This window comes from Chlamydotis macqueenii, chromosome 11, assembly GCF_036417535.1.
Source record: "Chlamydotis macqueenii isolate bChlMac1 chromosome 11, bChlMac1.mat, whole genome shotgun sequence".
NCBI lineage: Eukaryota > Metazoa > Chordata > Aves > Otidiformes > Otididae > Chlamydotis > Chlamydotis macqueenii.
Genome location: NC_141566.1, coordinates 12,113,357 through 12,132,630, shown reverse-complemented (window position 1 = coordinate 12,132,630; position 19,274 = coordinate 12,113,357). Strand labels below are relative to the sequence as shown.

Here is a 19,274-nt window from a genome sequence, read left to right as displayed (position 1 = left end):
CTGCCCCATGTCCCTGCAACAGTCCTGCCTGCGGCTGCGGGCATCACGGGCAACTGGGCTCTGCAGGGAGCCTGCTGCTTTACTGTGCATTGGAACTGGCTGGGGGCTGGAGGGGCCCTGTCTGTTGCTGGGCTGGGGGCTGTGGGGCCACAGCCAGCGCCCTACACAGTCCGTGTGCAGGCAGGGGTGCTGCCTGCTCTTTTCTGCAACCAAACGCCGGCCCAGAGGAGGAGAGGGAACTGCAGCCTCTTGCCTTGCTGTTTGTGGCCCATGGCTCAGTGATGCAGCCTGGAGAAGCAGCAGCCTGATACAGAAGGTGCGAAGAGCTGGAGGGTGTGTGGCTGGAAGGTGCTGTTCTCTGGCCACCAGCTGTGCAGCATCCCAGAGTACTGGGGGCTCCCCTGTGCCATGGCAGTGCATCATCCCTGGGTACTTGGGGCTCCCCCTAGGAGCCCAGCATCCCTGGGTACCCAAGAGTGACACCATGCAGGAGGCAGGAGGACTCCCTCTCTTCAGCTGACTGTGGGGACCTGGGCTTTCTGATTCCACCCTCTCGGTGCCCTGGCATCCAAAGGGACGTGGGGGCTGCCACGTGTTCAGGCTCCACGTCCTGGCTGTGCCACTGCTCTGGGACAGAGGGAGACATGATTCTGGCTGAACTCATGGCAATCATGCTTTTCCGGGCCTCAGGGCATCAAGTGGACGTCCTCTGAGCGCAGCACTTTGTAGATGACCCAGTAGAAGATATTGAAGACCAGGAAGGTGAAGGGGAAGACGGCTCGGGAGATAGTGTCGATGCGCTTGGCCCGGTCGAGGTAGCGTCTGCGGAGGCTCTCCCCTTCCTGCAGCAGCATGCCAGCTGAAGGGGGGCTGTAGATGCCAGAGCCCTCCCCAGCCTTGTCCTTCAGCTGCAAGCAGTGGCCCATCCCATAGCCTCGCAAGTAGAAGTGGCTCTCGCGGACGAGCTCTTCCTCCTGGTGAAGGGAAAGGCTGTCAACCGGGACACCCCATGGGTGCTGATACTGCAGGGTGGGCAGGTGCTTGTGGCTGCATGTACTGTACCCGCCCACTAGGTGATACGGTCATGTAAGTGCCCGGTGCAAGGTCAGGTGCTTTTTCAGAAAGCCCAAAGCACGCAGGCAAAAGCATGGGGCCGGCAGGCTGCGGGCAGAGGCAGGCAGTGATGCATGCGGGGTGTGAGGGCGAGCACTGACTGACTGTCTTGTCATCCAGCAGTGTGTTTTAAGGGTGCATCCCAGGGCAACCCTGACCCTGGCAGCCTGACACAGATCCCTGCCCCGCCTGCCTCCTCCCAGCTCTGGCTCGGCTGCTTGACACTGATCCCCCCCAAGCCTCCTCCCAGCTCTAGCTCGGGTGCTTGGGAAGCCCGGTTCTCCAGCAGCCCAACAGCCAGGGGGATGGGAGTGAACTGGAGGGGAGAGCTGGGCACAAGGGGTGCAGGGGATGGGGTGCAGGGTACGCTGGGGTGCAGGGAACTTAAGGGTGCAGGCACTGCTGTGGCAGCTGTGTTTGCTGCAGGGTGGAAACATGCCTGTGCCAGTGACTAGGAGGGTGCAGGCAGCTTGCTGGGGCAGAGCTGTGCAGGGATGCAAAAGCCTGGCTACCATCAGGGCTTGCAGCCACCATGCAGGAGGCAAGAGTTCCTTCCAGACCCCTGTTTCTCCTCACAGCTGCTTGGTGGGGGCTGCCTGGTGCAGCAGAGGAAGGAGGCTGAGAGAGCTGGACTCTCTGTCCTTGCTCATCTTATCTCCCCCCAAGCGGGTGGGGGGCTGCAGGGAGGGCAGCATGCCTGTGGGGCTGCGTGCTCATGATCAAGCCTGCAAAACTGCTGTGAGAGCTCGGTGTCTGCCCTCAACCTTGGTTTGTAGCCCACAGCCATCATTCACAGCACAGCCCTGCTCACCTCGTGGCCCCTTGGGTGCTGGCCAGTGGTGCCTGTGCTCCTCCCTACCAAGAGCTGCACATTGTTAAAACTCGCCTCTTTTATCGTTGGGAGGGATTGCGTGTGCAAAGATTTGGAGAGGGACTAGCATGTACAAGCCCAGGCTGCACAATTGGCTTCTCACAAGCTCCCAGGCCACTCATTTGGCTTCTGTGGCTCATGGCCCCTCTGCTCCGCCAATGCTGTATCTGGCTGTGGTGGGTCTTTTCTCCCAGGTCATGCTGCAGGCCAGCCCCTCACCTCGTGTCATGCCCACATGCAGCCTGAGTGCCGAACCCCAAACACCATCTCCGACCAGCACTGCCCTCCAAGCTGTGCAGAGCAGCCTCCTCACTAAGGTCAGCCTGCCCAGGCGCTCAGCCGGCAAGGGGGCTCTCATGCGGAGAGCCTGCACCTTGGTGTCTTTATTTAACTCAGCAATCTGCCAGATAAGCAAGATTTCTCCGTGGGAAGAGCAGCAGCAGCTCAAATTGCTGAGATTAGTTCTCATTTGTAGCGGAGTTTTATTCCCTGCCTAAAGCTGAGCACTTGCGGCTGTCTTGGGGGATGTGGTGGGGGGAGCCAGGGTGCCCTGCATGCCCTGGGGGGGGCTGCAGTTCTTCCTCCAGCTGGGGCAGCCAGCGAGCCCAGCCAGGATGTTTGGGGGAGGAGATGACAGACTGGGAGTGCTGGTCCTCCCAGCTGTGTCCTTCCGGGCTGGGCACCCAGGGTACTCACTGGCAGCCGAGGCTGAGTGCAGGGAGCTCAGCCAGCTGAGCCCAGCTTTGTGAAGTCTGTAGGATGGATTTGCTGTCAGGCTGTGGCACCCTCTCTGTGCTGCCTCAGGCAGCGCTGGCACCCGAGCTGTGGGCAGTGGCGCTCTGCTCCAGTCTCTGCTCTGACCGAGCAACAACCCGGGGTGCTCCTGACTGCACTCAGTGCCTTGCCAGCACTGGGGTGGGTCTGCAGCCTCCAGCTCTGGGCAGCTGCTCTTTGGTCTCTTTTAAGCCAGCAGATGGTTCCTGGCCTGGTTGGGTGGGTGTTCATCTCCAGGGGTCGGTGCTCAGTGGCTGTGAAAGGCAGGGCTGATGATGGTGGAGGGAAGGCTTAGCAGCTTCAGCTGAGGGGGGAGATGAAGATGTACTAGGCCTGATCTCCTCCCTGCAGCTGCAGTCATCCCCCAGCATCTCCCCACCAGCCTGGGAGCCTGCCTTGCCCCACTGCTCCTCACTATGCCTTGACCTGTAAAGTCCCCATGTGCCCTCAGCAACTGCCCACGCTGGAGTTACTGCAGGTGGCCACGAGCGCCTCAAACCTTCCTGCACCAGGAAAGCTGGGCAGCAGAGCCCTCACCCTGCCACCGGTGTGGGCATAGCCTGGGGAGCTGGGCAGCAGCCCAGAAGCAGCCATCACTCATCCCTCAGCAAAGGGGGCTGCTCTGATCCTGCTTTATGGAAGGGGAAACAGGCATGGAGCGGGGCTGTCTGCAGGGAAATCTGCTAAATCTGCTGCATTCTCATCCCTCTCCCAAATCTCTTTTCAGCCCGGGGAGCGGCAGCTCCATCCTGTGGGCACATGCTCTCTGGAAGTCATTGCAATGATTCTTCCACAGGTCCTTGCTGGTTCCAGGGCCAGCTCCTGGGGGCTTGTTTTGAGGAGGAGGGAGTTAGGCTGGCTGTGGGTGTGCTGTGCTGCACTGTGTTGGGGGTGCTGCCAGGGGGTTGTGCTTTACCCGGGAGCTGGAGAGCTGTGAGAGCGTCGCGTAGGTGTGCTCGCTGCTATGCTGGCCACTCAGCTGGCACAGGGACTCCAGGCTGGCTGTCCCGCTGCTCAGGCCCTTTTGGCATCCGACAGCGTGCACCAAACAGAAACAGGACAGTGGGTGACTATTGGCTCTGCCCCGGCCCTGGGAACAGCAGCTCTGGGCACTGGGATGGGGATTGCAGGGCGACAGGGGCTCTGCGGGCGTGGGTACGGAGAAGGTCCCCAGCAGTGCCTGGGCACCAAGATCCATCTTCAGCACATGCAGAAGGGATCTGGCGGCACAGGGCACTGTGAGCCTGTGCGGTGTGTATGTGTACTCGTGTTTTCCAGGAGGTCTGGTGTCTCACGGTGCGCTTATGGCAAGAAAATGAGAGTGGGGCAGCTGCATGCCTTCCCCAAGCGTCTCACAGGCCTGATGCCTGCCCCCTGCCTCTTATGGGCTGACTGAGGGGAGGGCTGTCCCGCAAGCGTGGGACTCTGCTGCACTCCTGTCTGCAGCCTGTTCCTTGGTACCACCAGGTCCCCTTGATTCTTCACCGCCCTAACGTAGCAGCAAGCCCCTGTCACTGCTGCAGCTCAGCAAGGAGCCTGGGTTTGGGGCTCCAGGTGAGGGGAAAGTCCATTTCCCCCACCCTTGCTGTTTATTTTTCTGCTTTTTGAGAGGAAGCAGAGCCCGAGGATGTCATAGCAGCAGGAGGACAGAACTCTGGGCATGTTTGTGCTGGCAGAGCCTGGGGCACCCATGGGTGCTGTGCACTGTGCTGTTCAGGCAGGCTGAAGTACTGTGATGCCTGTGGGTCCCTGATGTGCCAGAAGGGCCAGTTGCAAGCCTCAGGCAGCAGGCACAGTCCAGTGCCGAACCCTGCCCCAGTGGCTGCCGAGAAACTGGCCCTGCAGGCCCAGGGTGTCCCATCAGCAACTGAGGCTGGGCAGACGTTGTGACAGCGGTGACGGGAGGGACTCACCATCCTCTGCCGCCGCTGGCGCCGGCGCAGGCGCATAAACTCCTTATGCTGGCGGGAGACAAAATTGACAGCTGCGTACTCCAGCAAGGCAGCAAAGACGAACAGCAGGCACACGGCCATCCAGATGTCGATGGCCTTCACGTAGGAGACCTGTGAGGGTGAGAGGACGCTCAGGGACCCACCTGACTCATCTTCCCCACTGACAGCTTCGCCCTACTCTAAGGGGCACAGGAGCCCTGGCAGCCGGGACACACAGGCCAGAGCTTGCCCAGCCAAGCTGTCAGCATATGTGATGCCCCAGCCAGCAAGGTTACTGAGCCAGCCATTCCCAAGGGAAGGCTGCCCCTGGGGCACTGGGGGCAGCAGTGGGCATCCCAGGTGCCCTGGGCAGGCTGCAGTGTGGGAACCCAGCATGGAGCCAGCACTGACCTTGGGCAGGGAGGCACGGGAGCCGGCACTCTGTGTGGTCATGGTCAGCACGGTGGTGATGCCCAAGCCCACCCGGGCTGGTGCTGCGTCCATGTTGATCCAAAAGGAGACCCAGGAGAGGATGACGATGAGTAGGCTGGGGATGTACATCTGGATCAGGTAGTAACCCATCTGCCTCTCCAGGTGGAACTTCACCTCGATACAAGTGAACTTGCCTGCAAGAAAAGATGGCCTTGATGGGTGAGAGGAACCCCTGGGCCATGGCGGGGGGTGGTAGCAGGTCCCTGGAGTGCTCACCTGTATTGTAGTACTTGGTGCAATAGCCCAGGTCCTTCTCATCCCTGAGGATAAACTGTGGGAGCGTCAAGCCCTCTGCCACCTGCACAGCCTCCTGATCCTCCAACCACTCAAAGATGAGGTCATTCATGGTGTAGCCAACTGGAGGGGACAAAGGGAGCCGTGGAATGGAGAGACACGTACTCTGTTCATCCCCACCCTGAATGACCACTCCTTCCTGCTCACCTCCCTCAGAAGCAGGGAGATGCCAGCCTTTGGGATGGGATAGGATGGGGGCCACAGCTTGAACCCCCTAAGTACTCACAGCTCTCCAGCTGCATAGTGCATATCTGGATGTCCATGGGGAAGTTCTTGAGGTCCATGGGGCAGGACAAGATCAGCGTCAGCCTGGAGGAGGCAGAGGAAGGGAGGAGGTTGCTAGGGGCTGGGGCAGTCGGAGGGGAAAAGCTGCCCATGGGAGCCAAGAGGAAAATTTCACCTCCCCACTTGGGCACTGCATCAGAGGAGAAGGGTTCTACCTAATGCTGTAGAGCACATTGCCATTCTTGAAGATGCGCAGCAGCTTGTTGTCAGTGGTGACCTCATGGAAATTGGCCCCTTTCTCATTGGCGAAGAACAAGTCTGGCTTCCAGATGGAGTCGAGCATGGAGGGGTCAAGGTCGAGGGAGTCATCGGGGTACTCGTGGTAAGCCAGGCGGGGGTCGTTCCACTGCTGTCGCAGGAAGACGTTCACCCGGTAGTCCTGGGGCAGAGGGCACCGCATCAGCCAGGAGCACCCCAGGGTGCCCAGGGAGGAGGAGGAAGAGGTGGAGGAGGAAGAAGAGATGGAGGAGGAGGTGGAAGGGGATCTCTGGGTCAAGGCTCAGCCCTGCAGGTACTGCCTGCCTGACACAAACCACATATGGGGCAGGGGCAGCTCGGGAGCCTTCCCACGCTGTTGGCAGCCAGGGAAAATGAAAAAGTCAAACCCACAGCAGCAGAGAGGAGGAGGAGGACCAGTAGCTGCTGCCTGCATCGTTCCTCTCAGGGCTCTATGGCCCTGTGGGGGGCTGATGTGATGGTTGATGGTATTAAGGCTTTGCAGCAGCACAAATAGGGAATTTTTAGCCCTAGGGTTTCCTCAGAGGAGTTCCTCATGCACCCGAGGAGGCTGGGGATGACAGGTACACAGAGCTCGCTTGCATTGTACGGTACCTGCCGACCCTGCAAACAGCAGGGAGCTACCACTGGCTGCCTTGCTCTGACCCGTTGGGATGTTTCTCCCAGCTGAGACACAGGGAATGTGGCCCACATAGCCAAGCTCTGGTTAACTGACCCCAGAAAAGCAACAGCCATTTGCTATGGCTCTGCATGTCCCCACCACAGTGACAGGGTCAGCTCCGGAGAAGGGCTCACAGGACCTCTCGAAGCATGGCCATAGGCTTGGGCACCAGGACCCACACACTCCCTGGCAGAGCCACCACCAGCCCCGAGGTGCTGGGAGAGAAGCCCATCGCGCTGGAGAAACTCTCACCATGGTGGTCTCAGTGACGGAGCCGAAGCTGTTGATGAAGATGTTGCATGTCACGTTGACGGGCGGACCTGGAAAACAGTGTGAAGCCTCCTCTTGCCGCTGGCCAAGGAGACATGTGCACCGCACAGGCACACGTGGGGACTCCACCTCCTGCATGCACTGTGCAGATGAATGCATACAAGCATCCTCCTGCACACTGAGGTCAGCCCTGCAGTGTGTCGAGGTGAATCCCAGCACACCTTGCAAGCACTGCAGCCACCTGTACTGCCAGGCAAATGCAGGGCTGCTGTGATTGCAGGAGCAGCTGATGCTCTGGGAAGGGTGTTGGGATGGAGGTATGTGGGTCAGGGTCCTGCCCCCAAACCCATACCTGACCATTCCCTGGTTTTGGGCAGTCGTAAGCATGGGTCACTGCCACGTTTGGGAGCCTCACATCCTCCTCTTACCTTTGAAGTTGGGTCGAATCCGGGCATCATAGCCTGATGTTCGTCCCATAAGCTTGTCCAGGAAATCAGAGGGTGACATGGGCTGGGGTGAGCTTCGGGAAGCAGCTTTTATCTCCTCCCGCCCTGAGACCAGGCTGTGGGGCAGAGGAGGCAGGTTAGCTTCTTGCTGTCCCGAGGGGTCTGCAGGCACATTTCGGCACCTGCAGGGATTGCCAGCTGCCAAGAGAAGCGGCTGTGCCTGCACCACATCTGCTCCAGCACCAAGCCAGAATGCTAATCCTGGGAACCCCTTGCTCCTTCCACTGTGATCCCAGGCTTCCCCCCTCGCCTGCCACAGCCTGAGTGCCACATGCCAATGTTTTGTCTGTCCCCCTGCCAGCAAAACCTCTGCCCACTGTGTTCCCTGGCATGATGTTCAGGCCTGGTGTCTCCCAGCTCCAGGGCTATGGAGGGGACAGGGCGTAGCAGGCGATGGCCTTGTGCACAGCAGCTGGGCTCTGTGCCGGTGCCAGAGGGGGAAGGCAGGGAGAATCCCTCTCAGGTGCAAATGCCAGCCCCAGCTTGAGTTGCTGAGCAAATGTCCATACCCTGCCTGGCACAGACTTGTGGCTTGCAGGGCTTGGGGGACACAACACGACAACTCCAAGCTGTGGGCTGGCCTGGTGTGAGTGAGGAGGTGCCTAGGAGCATAGCTGGGGTTCTGGCAACTTGCCAGGGGCCAAGACAACATGGCAGGAGAGGAGCACCAGAGCCCTCTGCACTGGCCACAGTGAGGAGCGGGCATCAACTCTCCCACACAGGGCTCACAATGATGATGGAGACTTATTTAAACTGACCTTGGAGGGGATATTTTTGTGAACGCATCTTAGCCTGCCAGTTTCTTTTCTTCTGTCAGTCTACAATGATCATTTCAAGGAACAATGTGAGAGATGTTTGCTTACCATGTTGCTAGGCACGTGGATACGATGGGGAGGAATTAGCCTGATATACAAAAGAAGCTTTGAGCATGCTGCTGGTGCTGCTGTGTGCTGCCTTGTAACTCTGCCAGGTCCCTGCCCAGGTGGATCCCACTCCTGCTTGGAGCTACAACCCCATTATCACAAGCAGAGGATGATGCTGGGAGCTGGGACCTCCTATGGTCCTTGTTCCTACCAACACACCTTGTTCCTACCTCCTCTCAAGGGAGTAGGATTCATCCTGGAGGGGCTTATGTGCATCCTTGCCAGCTAGAAATGGCCACCCTAAAATGATCCAGCTGGGCAGGTTTTCCCTTAATTGGAGACAGACAGTGGAGAGTACCCAAGCCCTGTCCAAGAGCAAAAGGCTGGGAGAAATTTCACCTCCAGGAGCTGCATTAGAAAGATGTGCCTTTGGGAGGGGGCGCTCCGAGAGGCCGGGGTAACAAGGAGTTAAGTCAGGCCTCTGCCTGCCATGTAGCTGTGAACTGAGGTCTCCTCCGCGGGAGAGGAGGATGAGGGTTCTCCCCATAAGTATGCAGGAGGAAGGCTTCCTTTATGCCAGGGCAGCTGGCTCCTCGAAGAGGCTCAGCTAACTGGTCAAGCAGTGGCGGATCTGCAGCCTCAGCGATGCTCGGACCTTGGGGACTGCAGAGGGTGCAGGGACACCCCAGCTGCAGCCACCTCCAGCGGCATCATGACTAAGGCCACGCTGACACACAGCCCCTGGGCTCTATCTCTTCTCAAGGTTTGGCTGCAGCTCCCCAGTTTGGGGACTGCGTGCCCCAGGGGACTCTACCACTAACCTGGCCTGGGCACTGCGGGGCCCTGGAGCTCAGTACCTCCATGGAGCGAGGGGATGGTGGGCCTGGAAAATGCTCACTTCTGCCTAAAAATGCCACCCCAAGACAAGCAGTTTCCACACATGAAGCGATGACATTTTGGTATGATTTCCCCGCTCCCTGCCACAAATGCTGTGGTTTCCCCCAGTGCTGCTCCAGCTGTAGTGGATGAGTAGTGGGAGGGGGAGTGGGGACAGGGAGCAGGCTCAGCCCAGGGGCACTGCAGCCCCCTAACCTCTCCCTGCTTGGCCTGCTCTCCCCTACATCCTGCCTTGTCCCAGATAGTACCCGAGGCAGCCGGAGAGCGAAAGGAACCCAGGGGCTTTGTATTTTTCACCCAAGTGGGCCAAGAGTTGTTCCTGCACCCACGGGACCTGGGACATCCACTGGCCTGGTCGACCCAGGGGCTGGGTCAGGGACTGTTCCTGAGACCCGCCCCCCCCCCTCCCCCCGCCCCAAAATACCCTGAGCTAGCAGGGAGTCCGGGCATCGCGGGGGCTTTGCAGCACTGGAGGAGGAGCTGCCTGGGCCATCACGTGGCTCAGCTCGTCCCTCTCACACCATGGCAAAGGGTGCCCCGCTGACCTGGGGCCAGGGGGGACCACCGTGGATCCAGCTCCGGGGCAGGGGCTGCTGGGGACAGACAGAGCCCGGCTGCAGGAGGCTTTGCCGGGAGGGGGGAGGTCTGGTGGGTTCCCGGGGTGATGGGTCAGGTTCCTGGGAAATGGGGGAAGGGGTCAGATTTGGGGGAGCTCCGGCGGCCTGCGAGGAGATCGGGGCCAGGGCTGGGAGGGTTCTGTCTGGGGGACGTAGCCCTTGGAGGGAGATCCGGATCGGACGTGGGGTTGCGGGTCCCGGGGCTCCTCCGGTGCTGGAAGGGGATGCCCGGGTCCTGCAGGAGAGCCCCATCCCCGAGAGGAGGTGATGCCCGAGTCCCGGAGGGGAAACGCAGCTGCCGAGGGCCGAGGGTCCGGGTACCGGAGGAGTGGGTGCCAGGGGAGCGGTGCGGAGACCCGAGCCCCGTCGCCCGCGAGTGGGGGCCACCCCGCCGGACGCGCAGCGCCAAGCACCCCGCGCCGTGCGCTCACCTGAGCGGGCCGCGCCGCCGCGGGAGGCAGCCGAGGAAGAGGAGCAGGAGGAGGAAGGCGAGGGCGCTGGCCTGGAGTGCCCCCATCGCGCCGCAGCCCGCAGCCCCGCCGCCCCGGGCGCACGGGCATGACCCGGCCGGCGGCGGCGGCGCCCTTGGTCCCGCTTCCGCCGCACCGGAGCCGCTGCCGCCGCCGCCCCCCGCCCGGTCCCGCTCCTCATAGTCCGGGCGAGCGGGAGCCCGCCGCGGGGTGGGCGCCGGCCGGCTGCGGACCCCGGGAGCCGGGCGGAGCCTAGCTCTCCGCGACGGGGAGGAGGCGGGCACGGCGGCGGGGGGCTCCCGCCTCTTCTCCACCGCCTCGGGGAGCCCCACCGCCCCGTCAGGACTGTCCCGGAGCCCATAGCCCCCCGCGGGGGCTTCCTCGGCGCGGGGCGGCAGAGCCCTGTCCCGGTGCTGAGAAGGGAGGAAGCTCCCTCCGGGGCGTGCGGGGGTCGGAGGGTGCGGGGGGCTGTGGGTGCGCCGGGACAGGGGGCTGCGCCGGGCTTTAGGGATGCGGCAGGGCTGATGGCTGTGCTGGGAGCAGGGGATGTGCTGGGCAGAGAGATGCTCCGGGGACGAGAAATGTGCTGGGACCGAGGGCCGTGCGGAGGCTGAGGAATACCCTGGAGGGGCTGCCCGTCTGAGCAGGAGGGAGCAGCTGGGAACCGCCAGGCTCCTTCCTCCCTCTGGCCGGCCTGGCAGTGCCTGCCCCGGGGCTGCGGCTCAGGGCTGGCCCGCAGCACGCTGGGGCACAGGTCCCGAGACACAGATCCCAGACCCCTCTGCTTGGGGCTCAGCGGATACGCAACCCCGTCCCTCGGAGAAGGCAGGATGGAGAGTCATGTCTGCGTGATGTGTGGAGCCGCAGTGGCTGCCGGGGAGAGGGAAACTGAGGCAGAGAAAGGGGAGCTGCTTGTTAACCGGGCTGGCGTAGGCAGGGCTGGGACTCGGGCGGCTCAACTGCCTCTGCCTTGTCCCCTGGGGCCACCTAGCTGAGCCACAGAGTCACCTCTGGTCCTAGGTGATCTGTAATTAATTTGCAAGGAAGCAAATAGTATTAAAAAAAAAAGCGAAAAGTGCAGAATAAATTATTCCTGGTGGATATGTTGTTCAGATTTCCATTCACCCTACTGTGGCTGGCTCATCTCGTTTATTTGTATTAATTACAGTTTGGTAATGGCTAGGAGCCACCTTATGAAGCCGTTGCTGCCAGGGTCCACAGAGGAGGATCTCAGTGGCGGAAGAGGAGAGTGCAGTACCCCTCAGTGCCTGCTCTCACCAGGGCAAGTGAGGGGCTCGGGTCTGTGCTAGCTTCTCCTCGGCAAAAAGCCAGTGCAGGATTTCAATTGCTCCCTGCTGAGTTTGCTACAGCAGCATGAGTGAGGGCTGGCTGTGCAAGGCTGAGTCTGAGGCGCCTTCTCCAGCACACGGGAGAGGATAGGAGCTGTAGGCAGCAATCACTTAGCTCCGAGGCAGCATGCAGGAGTCCTTGTCTTCATTCATCATCTCTCCAGCACTAGAAGCTGGGAGAAGTCTCCTCTGATTACCGTTGCCATTAATGTTTACAGGACTGCGGTGCTGGGAGGCACAAGGCAGGATTTCAGCTGTGGGGCATGGAGCAAAAGCACACTCCACGACAGCTCCTCTTCCAGAGACTGTCTGAGCTAAGTGGACCTGACATGGTCAGGAGGAGGTGAGCCAGCCACATCCTCTCTGCCCTCCAAGGAAATAGAGGCACCTGCGTGGCATGCCTGCATCTCTGCCTGCATCCACAGAGCAGCCTGGGGATGGCTGGAGTGGCCGTGGAGATGGTTCTGCAGGCAGCCATGAGCATGGATTCTCAAGATAACCAGCTACAAGCCTCAGTCACACATGCTGTGGTCAGCAGGGCATTGGGGCTGAGCTAATGAGGGCTTTGGAGAAGCCAGCAAAGCCAATGTGGCAACGTGGATCCCTAACGGGCAGGGCTGCGGGGGATGACACAGCCATAGCCCTTGTGCCCGCCTTGCAGCTCTGCAGGCAGCCAGCGCTGTGAGGAGCGAAGCAGTGCTGAAAATAAGCTCAGAGAAAATAAGCTCAGAGAAAATGAAGGCAGCGAGCATCCCATCGGGAAGGCAAAGGCAATGCTGATTTGTTGCTGGCCAGACTGGGGGGATGGAGCAGGAGCTGCAAAAGCAGAGCCCAGCCATGCCCAGGGGACCCCAGGCACTGCGCCACATCCCAGCCAGGGGATTTTAGGGAGTGACAAGAACAGGCTTCTCCCTCATGTTCCTCAAATGAAACCATGAGGTGGCTTTTCTGTAAGCAGCAATGATGCAAGCCAGCAGGCAGCTGCTGGCAATGGGCTCCCGGAGGCAGGCATCCACTACCAGGCTGCCCTGCAGCCACTCTCCCTGGAGGCAGCAAGGCTGGATGGGGCAAGGACCAGACTATGACCTCTGCTGTGGGCAGCGGCTGCCAGCCTGGTGCAGTCCCCAGAGCTGGCACTGGCATGGCCCTCTCTGGGGATTCCCCTGTCCCTGTCCTGAAGCCATCCCCATCACAGTGCCAGGCTCTGCTGATAGGAGAGACACGGGCAGCAGAGGCTGGGGTTGCTAAGACAGGGAGGAAAGTGTGATACACCCCCCCCCCCGCCCCCGGTTCCTTCTGCTGTCACTTCAAACTGTTCCCCTGAGGCCAGACTCTTACCTACTGCAAATCTGCCTGGATCCAGAGCCTAGAGGAGAGCTGTGCCAATCCACACTGCCAGTATCCCGACCCCTCTCTGCTGCTCAGCCCCTGCATTGACACATTGATATATTTAATCCTACCTAATAAACACTGTAGTGCATTTTCCACCAACACAATTCTGCAGGGCTGAGTGATTCAACCCCTTGAAAACAGTTTGTGTTTTTTTTTTTTTCCAGGGAAAAGGTTGATTAAGCTTGATTTTGAGATGAACAGTTGCCTGTGAGATCAATTGTGTGTTGTTTGTGTTGGAGGAGGAGCGGGAGGGAGGGCATCGGGCAAAGGAGCACGCTTTGCTCGTGGTGTAGTGCCACAAAGCCCCCGCGGGCAGCCCTGCTCGGGGGGGCGGGGCCTGGGATGCTGCTTGCTCAGCTCCTTCAGAGTCAGCCCAGAGCCTCGCCTTTGCCCCAGGGCCAGGAGAACCTGCAGCACTAGGAGAGGCAGAAGCTTCAGGTGGGCACAGGCTTGTGGCAGGCTCTAAGCAACCTGCTCCAGCTCCCCTCCAGCAGACTCGGAAGGCAGGGGGCTCTGGGGGTTTGATAGCAGCTTAGAGGTAGCCCCTGTTTTGAGGGGTGTCACGTGCTCTGCATTTCACAGCCACAGCCCCAGTGAGGGTCTGGTGTGCAGGCCAGCCTCCTGCCAAAGACAAGATAAAGACTCTGCAATTAATCAGGGGCAGAGGCATATGCTCTAGAACACTCTGGTTATTTTAATTAGAGAGCACAATACAGCAGGCATCTCTATCCCCTGTCTACTAGTTCCCTCCTGCCCTTCTCTTGAGGCTCCCAGCCAGCTGGCTCTGGACATCCTCCTCTCTCTTTTGACCTGGGATTGGGATTTTTTTTTTTACAGAAACCAAGGTGTGAAACAGAGACAGTGAGTGCAGAGAGCTCTGCCAGCCAGCCGGGGTGCAAGCACTGCTGTGTGCTTCTGCTTTGTACTGATTGCTTAAATGCTTAATGAGCTCTGGGGAGCAAAGTGCTCCTTGTGAAAGATTCAAGGCCTCTGTGCCTTCAGTTTAGGACTATGCCAGCTTCCCTTTCCATTTTTTAATCCTCTCACCAGTGAAAGCAAGGGAAAGAAGACACAGTCTCATTGCTGTTTCCAAGGAAAGCAGCAAAACAAACAGGAAAACCCCACGTGCCTGCATCTGGGGAGAGGACAGCCTCTCTGCCCTGGGATGGACACGGTGGCTTCAGCCAATAAAGAGGCATCTAAATTAATGGTGGGGAAAACACATTCTCAAGGGTGGCTGTGTGTTGCTGCCAGCCTTTGGCTCTCCCTGGCTGCCCAGCGTGTGCCCAGATGGGGCACTTCATTCTTGTTTAATGGCACATTTGTCTGGTTCCCCAGTGTCACACTGGTCCCCAGTGTCACACGGTCCCTGTTGGGGACAGGTGGTCCCCGTCTTTCCCAGAAGAAGCTGTATAATGGGCAGCGGGTACTTTCATTTCCCAGTAGGAGCAAAAAATAATCTCAGGGCAATAAATGCATGGCTAAGGGATGAATAACTGCTCTGGTGCTTTGAGGGGGAGACTGGGGCCCTGCTGGCATGGGGCCTGAGCCCCCACCACGTCTCAGCATGGCAAGTGGGCATTGGGTTTGGGTGTAGCCACCAATGGGACAGGGCAGGACATCCCCTCCAGTGAGCCAGGAAGGTCATGGAGTGGGGGGGATTTGGGGCTGCTTCTAGGGGAAGGTGGCACCGTGACATGGGAGGATGGGACAGGATGGTGTAGGTGTTGGGGAGCCCGGTGGATGCTTGATGCAGTGGTGCCAGCGGGATCCAGTGCCTTGCCAAGCCGGACAGGGTGACCTGGAGGAGACTGCAAGGTGAACAGAGACATTGGTCCCAATTCCAGCTAATGTCACTGTATGATTTTTGTGGCACTTTTCCAGGCTAAAAATACTCCTGGTTTTGATGTGGTGCAGGACGAGCGCTATGTGCAGCAGTTGCAGAGGGATGCTCCAAGCTGTGGGACTGACCAAGGGCAGTCAGCCAGTGGGCCTGGGGTGGCCCTGCAGTGCCCATGGGCCTGGCCCTCCCACTTCCTGAGCAGCCAGGCTCAGATGTCACTTCTTCTCTCCTCCTGCTCTGAGGTGACCTGGCACCTCTCTCCAGGACTCTGCCAGATGCAACCACTCAGCCAGCAGTCCCCTGTGTGGGAGGAGAACATCCAATGTTTCAGCCCAGCACGAGGTCCTTTGCTGATCCCGGAGGGTCACACCAGCTCATCTGGGTGCTCCTCAGGAGCTGTGGGTAGGATACACCGGCTCCTCTGGGTGCTTCTCAGGGTGCGTCTGGATCATTTGAGAACCAGCCCGGGGTGGGATGCTGCAGCAGGGCTCATTGCCCCAGTGAGGGGCAGTGAGGTCTGAGGAGCTCAGCCCATCACTGTGGCTGCGGGGCTGCCACTTGTGCTAAGGAAATGTGCCCCTAGCCTCTCCATACAGCTAGGAGGGTGGCATTGGGCCAAGGGACCTCACCTGTCCCTGTGGGTCTGAGCTTCTGGGGAGTAAGTTTGGGACACATGTGCAGGTCACCAGAGAGAATAGAGTTGGCAAGCCTCTCCCAGGCTTGGAGGCAGTCCCAGCATGGCAGGATCTCGCTAGGCCAGCTCCGTCCACCTTAATCACCCACCCTGCCATGGGGGGCAGTTCAGCCCTGTGCGGCTCTGCTGTCGCAAGCAGATCACTCACAGCAGGGCAATGCGAAATGCAGGGTCTAGCCCTGGGCCCATATCTGCATCCATGATGGGACCTTTCAGGGTGATCCATAGGGATGTGGTCCTCCGTGTCATTGTGCAGCCTTGGGATATGTCATGCCATGCTGGGGACTGCAGTGACGGAGGCCATGGAGGCCATGTGGGCAGACTGTGGCTGCTGTCAGGGCCGGATGCTATGCTGGATGGGAGATGGTTGGGCAGCCAAGGCGGAGCCAGGGCATGTTGCAGCAGCCACATTGCTGGTGGCCGTGCAGCTCAGCACTGCCTTGGCGAGCTCTTCTGCACTCTGTCAAATTGGTCGTTGCCTGCACAAAGGCTGCCCAAGCACCGTGGACATCCTCTGTGCAGATTGAGGGGTGTTTTGGATGTTGCTCTCCTGAAAGCTGTTAAAGAAAAGAGAGTCCAACGTTTATTCTTCAAAACCAGCCCCTCATCTAACAGGCATTTATCCACACATGCTTAACATCGTTCTGATATTTTATGGCAGATTCTCAAGGAAATTTTTCATGTATGTGTGTCCCCCCCCGCCATCACGTATGAGCAGGGAACTCCCACCCTGGCCTGAAGACATGGCTAGATGGTCCTAGCTTGCCTTTTCATGTCTGTGGGCTGTGGACCTTGTGCCTCCTGGCACCTACGGTGCTCTGCTTTGACTAAACTATGTGGATCGTATTTGCAGATAGAGCAAGCACGAAGGAAACAGAGGGAGGAATGGAACAACAGTACTGGCTGATCCCGTGACCTTGGCAAGCCAGGATAGCTGAACAGGGAGATTTAATTTAGATAAGTGTCAAGCGAGACTCTTGGGGCCAGCAGCAAAGCCTGGAACTGATTCCAAAACCCTCAGTGGGCACCCTGCTCCCTCAGGGTGACCTGGCCCTTTCACATCTTTGTGTCCCTTTTCTTTTCCCACAGGTCACTCCTTTGCTGCCTGCCTTGTCCCCAAATCACCACATGGTGTGGGCTGGTTCCCTCGTGAAGCTGGGGGTGTGGGAGGAGAATTACAGGGAGGAAGCCAGGACTGGAGCAGAGCTCTCTCTTGGCTGAGGATGCTCCCATCTCTGCTCCCAGAATTGGCCCTGCTTGGCAAGGATGGCAATTGGATGAGATTGGGATCTGCCAGTTGGCTGCGGGGAATGGTGCTGGAGGTGACAGCACTGGCCTAACCCCTGCTCTGGTTGCCTCTAGCGTTTCCAATTACTCTGGGGAAAATCTACTGGATTTTGACACTGTAAGACCCCTCAGCCCCTAAGCTCTGCCTCCCCTCCTTTCCCCTTCTCTTCACTCTGCTTGAGCCTCGGAAGGAGAGGAGCTGTTGTGCAAAATTGATGCCTCAGGCAATGACAGGCTATGGCGTGTTGTATCAGCAAAGGCGGGGGGGGATGTGGGACAGGGTCAGTGTGGACCCTCAGTCTCCTCCCTGATTATCTGGCTCTGTGCATCCTTGGCCACGGTTGCCACAGTGATTTGCATCCTCACTGCAGCAGGAGCGCTTGTGGAGTTTGACAAGCTCTGTTTGCTGTTCTCGACTTCGTGGCTGTCCTACCCTCAGCCCCAGTGGTCTCCAAGTATGAAAGCAGAAGGAGATCACTGGAAGCAAAATGCACTTAGCGTTGCGCGGCATTAACCGCAAGCTGCCTGCCTCAGCCTAATTGGATAGGATTTTTTTTTTCCACTAGAGTCTCCCGGGAGGCATAAGTTTGGAAAATGAAGTGTTACATATCTGTGACACCCCCCCACCCCTCTCCCTGCTCCCCCCATCCCTGATACAGCCACCACTGTGGAGATGAAGGATTTGTTTAATTAGATGGCAAATCTTCCTGCTGCACAGATGCAAACAGCAGCAGCTCAGGCAGCAGCTGCTTCCTGGGGGAATCTTGGCTGCAGGACTTGGGGTGCAGGGCCGCCATAATGGCACCTGCATCCCATGGAGCTCGTGAGTGTCATGGTGCCAAGGAAGCCGTGACTGGGCAGGGACAGCGTGCTGGGTGCCACCCCGCTGGTGGTGGCCATGTCACTGCAGAGGATGGTGCCGTGAGGAGCCTAGTGTTACCCCGTGTTCACTCCCCGACTCCATTTTCTGTCTTCCATGCTGTTTTGGGCTCTGGGGTTGCTGTCCTGGGGTGTCTGCTGCAAGCAGCACCCTGGCAAAGGCATCTCATCTGTCCCCATGTCTCATTACCTTGCCATCCCCCAGGGTAAGAGGCCAACTCTCCCCTTGCAGCTGCCAGCATGGAGGGGCTGCAAAGTGGCATCACCTAAGCAAATGTAACCGGAGTAGCAAATGAGTCCCTGGTCCCTAGAGCCACCCCTGAGCCTGCGTGGCATTTGTGGGTTGTTTCTGCCTGGCTCTCCAGGAAGCACCACAGCAGGCTCTCTGTGGTTCGGGCACGAGGTGCTGTGACAGTAATGCCACCCCAGGGATTCTCACTGGTGTCCTGCTGCCCAGCCATCACTTTCCCACTTGCTCATCCCTCAGAAGAGTCCTGCCATGGCTGGCACCCACTGGCCATGGGAAAGGCCCTGCCAGCCTGGGGACAGAGCTTGGAGCAGCCAGGTCAGACCCTGTCCCCTGGTCCCTCAAGAAGGCATCACCTCTGGCACCATGGGCCAGCTGGGGCTGGGGCTGGCATGGGAGTGGGCACAAGGAAGAGAATCTTCCTGGACTCTGGGGGGAAATACAGGTAAAAGCTCCCTCTTCAGCTAGAAATCCAAGACAAAATACTGCAGGCATAACCTCTGCTACTCAAGGACTGTCCAAGCTAACCCAGGACCTCTCTCAGCATTGCTGTCCCTCCTGTAGGCTCAGGGAAAGCGTGGGACAAGTTAGCACCTCCTTGACTGTTTGGAGGCACACACATTCACCTAAGCCTTTCAAAATTGGCAGCAAGAAATAAACGGGGGTGCCCCAGGGCTGAGCCTGGCCCCAGCACTTCTTTCACCCTCCCTTTACAGGGTCCACTCTGGCTTTGCAGAGGCAAATAGTAACAGAGTGATCCTGGGCTGTATTTGCTTTTGTCGGACATCATCGGCTCCAAGGAGGCAGAACGACATTTGTCTTTCCCTTCCAGGATTTTCTGAAAGGTAAATGAGAACAGTTCAAGAATATGACTCCAGGAATGGCAGAGCAAGAGAATAATGAACAGCCTGGAGAACATCAGCGTGAGATGTCTGTTTACCCTCCTTTAGGAAGAAAATAAAGGAGAAAGGCAGTGGATGTGAAAGGCAAATCTGCTGGAAAATCAGCCAGGGAAAAAAAAAAAAAATCACCTTCTCCCCAAACCCATAATTAACTCTGGGGTCTCGCTGCACCAGATGAGGAGCTTGGTGAGAATTTTTGGGGGAAATTATAAATTAGAATATGAAAGCGGTTTGGACTTGCATATTATTCCAAATTTCTGCAGTAGATAATGGGGCTATTCAGTGGGTAAAAGGAGCAGTGAGCAGCCAGCAAGCCCTCTGGCGCCTGGGCTGCCTGTCACATCAGCTGGGTCCTGGGTTATGCTGCCAGCATCTGCCTGTGCCCCTGATTCCCACCCCT

At 58.7% G+C, this 19,274-nt stretch overlaps 1 protein-coding gene across 3 annotated transcripts; it reads right to left on the bottom strand.

Moving 5' to 3' along the window:
• Window positions 1-545: 545 nt before the first annotated feature.
• Window positions 546-10,477, bottom strand: LOC104473237 (glycine receptor subunit alpha-4). 3 transcript variants are annotated; one of them, XM_086756383.1, is made up of 10 exons: window positions 10,243-10,477; window positions 7,357-7,490; window positions 6,911-6,978; window positions 5,916-6,139; window positions 5,702-5,784; window positions 5,398-5,538; window positions 5,101-5,315; window positions 4,672-4,821; window positions 3,675-3,779; window positions 546-974 (listed from the first exon to the last, which is right to left on the bottom strand). In XM_086756383.1, exons 1-10 carry the CDS (start codon window positions 10,326-10,328, stop codon window positions 687-689), a joined length of 1,494 nt encoding a protein of 497 aa, XP_086612509.1. In that variant the 5' UTR covers window positions 10,329-10,477; the 3' UTR covers window positions 546-686. The 3 variants fall into 3 exon arrangements, with proteins under 3 accessions (XP_086612509.1, XP_086612507.1, XP_086612508.1); XM_086756381.1 differs by lacking the exon at window positions 3,675-3,779 and having other exon boundaries at window positions 10,243-10,473; XM_086756382.1 differs by lacking the exons at window positions 546-974; window positions 3,675-3,779 and adding an exon at window positions 3,796-4,597 and having other exon boundaries at window positions 10,243-10,474.
• Window positions 10,478-19,274: the final 8,797 nt, after the last annotated feature.

Bases quoted from the DNA above. Each gene is read 5' to 3' on its own strand.
- LOC104473237 (XM_086756383.1), bottom strand. From the start codon at position 10,328: ATGGGGGCACTCCAGGCCAGCGCCCTCGCCTTCCTCCTCCTGCTCCTC. The intron at 6,140-6,910 runs GTGAGAGTTTCT...CCTCTGCCCCAG, and splicing joins CCGTCACTGAGACCACCATG to GACTACCGGGTGAACGTCTT. The intron at 3,780-4,671 runs GTGAGTCCCTCC...GGATGCCAAAAG, and splicing joins GCCAGCGGCGGCAGAGGATG to GGCCTGAGCAGCGGGACAGC.